General features: G+C 36.1%; 1 protein-coding gene across 2 annotated transcripts in view; it reads right to left on the bottom strand.

The window, feature by feature from the left end:
- Window positions 1-203: 203 nt before the first annotated feature.
- Window positions 204-8,275, bottom strand: part of LOC127944331 (protein kinase C alpha type-like) — a 145,919-nt gene continuing 137,847 nt past the window's right edge. For both annotated transcript variants that reach the window (XM_052540214.1, XM_052540217.1), the window contains 3 exons: window positions 7,656-7,763; window positions 6,880-7,020; window positions 204-4,092 (listed from right to left, as the gene is read on the bottom strand). In XM_052540214.1, coding sequence (XP_052396174.1) covers window positions 3,925-4,092; window positions 6,880-7,020; window positions 7,656-7,763 — 417 coding nt within the window. In that variant the 3' untranslated portion in view covers window positions 204-3,924. The remainder of the gene's footprint in view (window positions 4,093-6,879; window positions 7,021-7,655; window positions 7,764-8,275) is intronic.

The following is an 8,275-nucleotide window of genomic DNA, read 5'->3' as shown; positions in this document are numbered from 1 at the left end:
AAAAAGATGTATGTCCGAATCCACAGTACTACTACAAGAGTAGACAAGAGGTCCCTGGAACGCCACCTGCTTCTGGTCATATTCTCATTAACTCTTTAACTGAATCCTTCTGAGTTAGACCACATTTACTGGAGTTCGTTGATGGCCACTGATGCTGAACAAAGTGTGTTCTCAATACATCATCTTGAAGAACATGGTCATAATCACTTTTGTCATACATTTATTTATACACATTATCCTTCACAAAGAACAGAGGGACAAGATTTCCTAAAGAAAAACAAAGATGAGTGACTTAACTCATTCAAACTAAAACACTGTCCTGGAATCCATGATTTAATAATTATATTATATATATGATTCCTGATAAGAATAAGACATGGCTGTGTGGCATGTCCGTATACTTCATATGCATGAGGGGTATATTGGAACGACCCCTCACATGCAGAGAATCCATAATCAAACACATGAACGTTACATTCCCAAATACTCTCAATGTGAGACACTTGTGTTAACCTGCACCCTGCAAGACAACCGCTTGAACACTTTCTGAATCACATCATGAGAGGACCGGCTCTGTTTCCACTCGTTTCATCAACTATCCATTTACTTCTTGAGGTGAAGAAATAAACTCATGGAATATCTACTTATTTGTTTCTTCCACACACAGGGACTTCAAACATCCGGTCTAATAAATCTCCAAAATACATGACTCCAAAAAATGTGCTCATACTGATGAAACTGGTGAAATTCAGCAATGGTGCACTTGATAACTACAGTATTCCACCGAGGGTTTGGCACAAGTCTACAGCCCAAACCGAGCCAGATACAGCATTTCTGAGGAACATTGGTTTTTTTTTTTTTTTTTTTTTTTACTAGAATACATAAAATGAAGTGAGACATGGTAAAATTGACTTTCCCATCTTTACCTTGTTGTCATACAGATAATTCAGACTGAGTTGCCCAGCAGTGGTCTAAATCTTTATCCACTGACTGAAACAGGAAGAGAGTTGAGCTGGGACAGATGGGTGTGGGTGTGACTGGAATCATGCAACACGTTCTGCATGCGCTGGTTTGCCCCTCATCCACACAGCAGCTGCAGTACAAACACACATATAGGAGGAGCACAGAGCCCAGTCAGTCTACACACAGCTCCTACACAGCATAAAAAACAGAGCGGATAAATACAAGAAGTGCATATAACAAAGGTTTGCAGATACCAAAGCTATCTCAAATTAGCCAAACTAGTCTTTTTGGATCATCTAAACATAGAAACCATCTAAGTTAGTAAAAGCACATTCAGTTCTTAGTATAAAACCTGCAGGATAATGTACGCCTTCCCTGTATTTACAAAAATCTTGGTATATATAGATTACCTTTAGTGTAACAGTAAACATAGCGCTCTACGTAAAAATACTCACAGAGCAAAAATGCAAGATGATCATAAACTAAGACCTAAAAAGATAAAAAATATCTGATATATACTGGAAAGTTCCCTTTGATAAGAACATGAAGAGTATTGATCACCAAAGGACAGAAACACTACCAGAGACAGGGTTATATTAGAAGTTATACATGACTGACCTCCCACTCACCTCCAACATTTGTCAAAAAAAAAAAAAAAAAAAAAAAAATAATATATATATATATATTTTAATGTTATATATATTATATATATATATATAATGTTGGGCCTAAAGGAGTCATAAACTGTAATGATACACATGGAAAGAAAGTGTATTTGAAGACCATTAGGAGTTTTTGCATTGTGGCATAATTTTTATGTCAGTTATGCACATTTTAATTGCATTAATGTTTTTAAAACAGTAATGTTTTAGTAATTCTCTTTGTTTCCTGCTGTGATTTTCATTAGATTCTCATTAGTCAAATAATTACAGTAATAATCAGCATTTACAACAAACACTACCATGATTTATAAATACTTAATGTACATTAAACTTCAAATTTTTCCACATTAAAGCAAGGGTTTATTTTTATTTTTTTAGCTTTTAGGGTAAAGGTGCTTAACTATGGAGGCCCGTTTCCACCACTAAATAAATTTGTTTATCTCACAATTGTGACTTTTTTTCTCAGAATTGTGTAATATAAAGTCACACAATTCTGAAAAAGTCATAATTGCGAGATATAAACAAGCAAATAAAGTCACAATTCTCAGTTTATTTCTCGTAATTGCGCATTCATATCTCACAATTCGGAATATATAACTCATAATTTTGACTTTATAAACTTGCTTTTGCGAGAAAAACACTCAGAATATGGTCTTAATTTCTCAAATTTCAGGCTTATATATCGGAATTCTGACTATGTAACTCGCAATTTTGACTATAAATCACAATAAAAAATAAGTTAATAGCGACTTTATATCACACATTTCTGAGAGAAAAAATATTTTGAGATAATAAGTCGCAATTACCTTGTTTTATTATTTATTCAGTGGCAGAAAAGGGCTTCCATACTTAATAGTAATTAAAATGTCACAATGCAATTGTGTGTATATATATATATATATATATATATATATATATATATATATATATATATATATATATGTATATATATATATATATATATACATATATATATATATAAACATCTTAATGGTTTTAAAACAGGATTATTTTTTAACGTGAAGATTTTCTGGCGTGAAACATGACCTAGACATGATTTTGACAGGTTTCGGAGACTCACCGCCAACAGTTTCAAGTACAGCATCTTTTTTTTTGTCTCCTTACAATGTTCTTTATGCTGTAGCAGTGGTAGATTTCTTTAGCATAATATGCAGGTTTTAAACTAAAGACCATATCCATCTCTAACAGAAGTGACTCAGTCTGGTTTGAAATGTTGCACTGGATACTTATTACCGGTCCCAGGCAGAATCTGCAGACGTTTTTTGTGCTGAACATGACAGAAAATCTACAGGATGGATTTAAACAAGGTAAAATATGTTAAATGAAACAGTGTTATTAGATTATCCAAAGTATTTAATAAAAACAATCATGCAAGTGGATGAGTATAGGACAGGTGATGTGCAGGATTCTGCGGGTGTGTAAGGCCTGCATATTAGCAACGAGGAATCACAATTCATACATTTAGAGAGGAAAACTTGTGTATATGTTGAATATGTCAGAACCAGACGAGCAGGCAGTGATGGGATTGGAAGTCGTCATGCTAAAACTCGAGGAGCAATAAGAGTTCAAGTTTCAGCCCAAGTTAAGGGACACCACCAACAGATCTAGTAGGAAACCAATATGCATAATATAGAACTGGATATAAAAAAAAAACTTTTGATACAGTTATATTTTGGCACTCCTATAACAAGATATATTTTTTTTTGATTTACAAATATATAATTCAGGAACATTAGAAATGGCAGGAGAGGTTAAAAGGAACAGGACACAAAAACCTGTTTCATGTCAGCATGCTTCACACACAAAGAATCTGAGGACTGGAATAAGAGATCGTTCAATGTCTCCACCTTAAAAATATCTGTGTTTTGTAAAATATACTGAACCTGCACATAACATCAATCTGCATACAGGCAATCGATGAACTCTCGTTATTAAGAGGTCATTTTCACTCTGAGAGCTGCCTTTCTGTCCACTGCCAACACAAGCAGCATCCTAACTGAGATAGAGCCTCATAAAATAATATTTTTCTCAGGAATGAGTCGTTGGTGCCTTAAAATCATCACCAGTCAATGGAAGAGATCTTACACCAGCTCCATTAGAAGTCTGAATGTGGACGCATGCTTTAAAATATTATTTCATTCAACCAGCCCTCCTCAGTTCAGATATGTTCAGATAAAGGGTATTAAACTGTTCACAAAGATTTGGTGAGTTCATAAATAACATGGATGTGGTTGTTAGTTTGAGCAGGAGGGGCGGTCCTCTTCTTCATCGGGCCGTCTCATACCACACTGTGAAGCGACGATGGGTGGATGAACTCTGGGTTTATGTAAGAGAAGCCAGCAAATTCGCTCTGGTCGATGTTGGCCATGACCAGTTGGTCTGGAGGGGTCAGCATGGGCTGCGTGCGGGTGAAGAATTTGTCGAAGTTCTCCGCTGCTTTGCCGCACTGTTAAAGGAAGGGGAGAAGAAAGACGGCGGGTTATTTTTAGATTCAACTGAAAAGAGAGAAAATGTATTCAGTTTGAACTTCTGTCATGGATGTCATGTATGCTCATATGTCCAGCAAACAGAGGATTTTTATAAAGATGATTGGAAGCGAAATATATTCAGGGCTGTGTTAAAGCTTGAAACGACTGAAGCATAGCTCTAGCATCTGTGCTGCACCAATTGGTTTATTTGAGGGAGCTTTGCAAACAAACATGGGTGGCCACAGGTTGAGATGAATCAGTTTATAGCCATAAAACACACACATATATACACACAGTGAGGGAAAATCAGCACAGAGGGTGGGTGGTTTTGATGCAAACACATGAAAAGACTCTTCAAATAGTCCAGGCCTTTATCATGTGGACTCCCTTATTAAGCCAGGTTGACTTAGGTTGACTAAATGCTGACCCACACTAAAAGATTTCTAGAACAACCCGAGTACCAACAGTGACTTTGGAGTTAGGCTACGATATGATACGAATCAATGGAATAAGCAGCAATCAAACAGAAGCGTTGCACATCTCTGTCTCTCAAAACCAAACCAGTTCTCTTTTAAGAGTACGCTAAGAATCAACTTAGATACAGATACATCTTCTACTTGGCCTACATATTTGTATCTTTATCTTTTACTGGTTTGCATGGTACACACACATTTGTTTAGTGAAGTTAAAAAAAGATTCGCTTAAAAAGTTCTGCGTAATGAAAATGTGCACATGAATTAATTCAGTCGTGTTCAAATCATCACTAAACGTTGGTCGTGACATCTCTCTGCTTGCATGATAAATATTATTTTAGAAATTAATAATTATTTGAGTTTAAAACGGCATACTTATTCAGTGCTAACTATGAAAAAAAAATTCATAACGCACTTATCAAGTAACTGTACGACTTTCCGTTTTATCCGAATGCAGATACAAATAATTTTGTGACTGTTAAAAATACAAATACTGGCTGTTACTTGAAAATTTTAACATGTAATATTAAATCATATTTCATAATTATCAAGTTTTGACAAATTACATATGTAATTGTTGCATTAGGTCATGAATAAATAAGTGTTTATTGATAAGAACAATTTCATGTCTTTTCATTTAAAGTAGCATAAACCACAAGTAGTCGACTGTAGCCTACTGCACACAAATAAGAGGCTTTAAAGCATACAGATGTTTCACTCCTATTTGTATGACCAAAAAATGTAAGCGCAAGTGATCTCATTCCGCACAAACACTGAAATAGTGTACATTTTTATAGTTTAACATTAGAGCGAGCGGCCATGTGAAGTTGCTACTACTTGCATGTTTCAGATGATAATTCATATGTGAGGTTGATGAATGACAGGGAAGCATTTGGATGCCCTGGTCGATGTAGCCTTTTGTATATTTACCGCATAGAGCAGCTGTTTACAGAATGCAATACTTCACCACTTCCTGATAAAAAAAATTTTTTTCTGCGACTAAAAAAAAAAAAAAAAAAAAAAAAGACTAAGCCTTTTCTCATTGACTTACGATTAGTCCACTAATAGGGGGCAGTCCTAGGTTACACACCTTTTGGTGCAAAAAATGGCAGGTGCTTTTGTTTCCTACGGTATGCATTCGGCCAGTCAGCTCACTTACATCAATGATAGTTCCTATTTTCCTGGGTTAGATCCTACTCTGAAGCAGGAGCCAATTTATTCCCCCCCAAAAGACACTCCTATAGCTAAAATCATTCCCAGTTCCTGTGGTGCAAACCCACCAAAAAGTGTGCACTTCCACTAATAGTTATAGGACGTATGAAAGAGTTAATTTTGTGTTAAAGCCTTGTAATGTTGCATTTTTCTACTTGCTTTATTTTGCCTTAATAAGACAACATTTCAAAGCATACTAAAATGTGACAATTTCACATGTGTGTAAACAAACTGAAAAAAAAAGGAGAAAACACTCCAGGTTGCAAAACAAACAATCCACATGAACCAGGTCTGAAAACTGAGAGTGGCAGAGCAGGACCTGATTGAACTGGTTAATAGAGATACTTGATTTTGTTCAATATGATCACTCCTGGCTTCTGCCATTCCACTGGGAAGATCTTTTTCACATGCAGCTTTCGGTTTACTGTAAACTCTTTGGGCTGGAAATATTGACTAGTAAAGGAAGAGGTCATCTACGAGTTACTACTCAACATGAAAGATCAAAACCCTATATCAAGATCTAATAAAGACCCTATATAGTTTTTAATATACATTCCTAACCATATTGTGCATGTTTAATATGTGCATTAAAAAAAAAAAACATATTCTAGAATCCACTGAAGTGACTTTTCCTTATTGACTTCACCAAAAAATGTCTATTGAAGTCAAATTCATTCTAACTATTCTTCTAATCACATGACGATAGCTGCAGTATCAACTAAAATCCACTGCTAAGCTGTTTGCAAATGTTCATCGGAACAATGGTTTCAGGAAACACAGAATCATGGAACTACAATGCTTTTAGAAAAACACCAATGATTGTAAAAAACCAGAGTGTCTCCCATTGGTGGATGCACTAGCTTCAGCTATCTCAGTGTATGAAATGCATTAGATGAGCAGAGAGACGGTCATTTGAGGTTGACACTAGACACATCAAACTATCATCGAAGTGAAGGGGTTATGCAAGTTACTAAACAATATACAGTGTGGTCTACTGTGACCTGAGGAAGCGAGTTGTCATCAACCCCAACAGCATTGGCTAAGGTCAAAGACGTACAAACACATCATATTCACACTCACCACTTTGGGTTTGAAAGGAGGCTGGATCTCTCTGTTGGCCAAGCGCTCCCAGTCGATTCTGCGGAAGAAAGTTTGCTCCTTTATATCTCGCTCACCCTCTGGACTGCAACCTAGACGCTTGGATGGATGCTTCGTCATCAGCTGTGCATGTGGACGAGAAGAGAGAGATTCTTAGAGCCAGAGCCCATCTAGATTTAATCAAGAAAGAGGATAGCTAGATACAATATTTATAATAATAATGTATTTTTCATTCTATGGAAGCATAGTAATGTCCAGTGCAATTCAATGCAATTTAATTTGGCTGTGAACTGAAATCTTTTTCTACAACTAACATTAGGGTCTCATTAACACCCATTAACAATGATTTATAATCTTTAAGAACAATTACACTCTGCCCAAAAACATCTAATAGACATAATGAGATTTGAAACTATTCTACATAACCTAATGATGTCCCCCACATTAGTGATCATGAAGCGTCGTCACTGCCTTTACTGACATTTAAATCACCACCATGCATCATACGGTTTTTGTTTTTTATTTGCAGAGGAACATAATCAAACAAAATGGAAAAGACAAATTAAATTATTATTTTCCACTTAACTATTATAGCGGGTGATAATTCCATGACTTGAGCTGACAGCAATATTAAAGTACACCAGTTATTAATCCAAGCTGAAAAATTAATTCTGCATTATTGGTTTCTCATTCAATGAGCAGCAGCATACAGATATTTGGAGGAATAAAGGAGCTCCTGCTGATGTCTCCAGACTCACCCCTTTACAGATGGACACTGCTTCTTTAGACATGGATTTAGGGTAGGACACGTTGTGCTCCATTATTGACTGAAACAGCTCATCCTCATCCTCGCCATCAAATGGAGGCTGTTAGAAACAGAGTAGTTGCTGGTTTATATGAAACATACACAGAATATATATTCTATGTCTATATATTCATATTCACTGTACCTATTTAAATAAACATGTGCTCGTTCTCTTAACACATGACAGCAGTCTAATATTGTCCAATTTATACTATAAATTAGCTGAGCAGATTCCATTGCCCCATGTTTAAATGAATTGAGCTGAAGTGTTGCATGAACAAAGACATGTTTAAAGTCTCTTTCTTTCCTATTCTTCACAGCTTCACAAGAATCATTCCAGGATGGGGGTGTCCGAGACAAAATCGTCCAAAGGGAAACACATGAAGTGTATAGCAAGATTCTTCTGTTGGGTAATTGGACTCGGGAGTCAGTGGGAGAAAGCTGAGATGCAAACGATGTAAGCTTGATAACCGTTCTGGCAGAAAGTATAGAGGACACAGGAGGCCTGGGAAGCACTCTACATAAATTCATCTCACTGAAACCAACAGAGAATATTCCAAAACGGACAAATTA

This window comes from Carassius gibelio, chromosome A3 (assembly GCF_023724105.1).
Source record: "Carassius gibelio isolate Cgi1373 ecotype wild population from Czech Republic chromosome A3, carGib1.2-hapl.c, whole genome shotgun sequence".
NCBI lineage: Eukaryota > Metazoa > Chordata > Actinopteri > Cypriniformes > Cyprinidae > Carassius > Carassius gibelio.
This window is presented reverse-complemented; position numbering and strand designations above follow the sequence as displayed.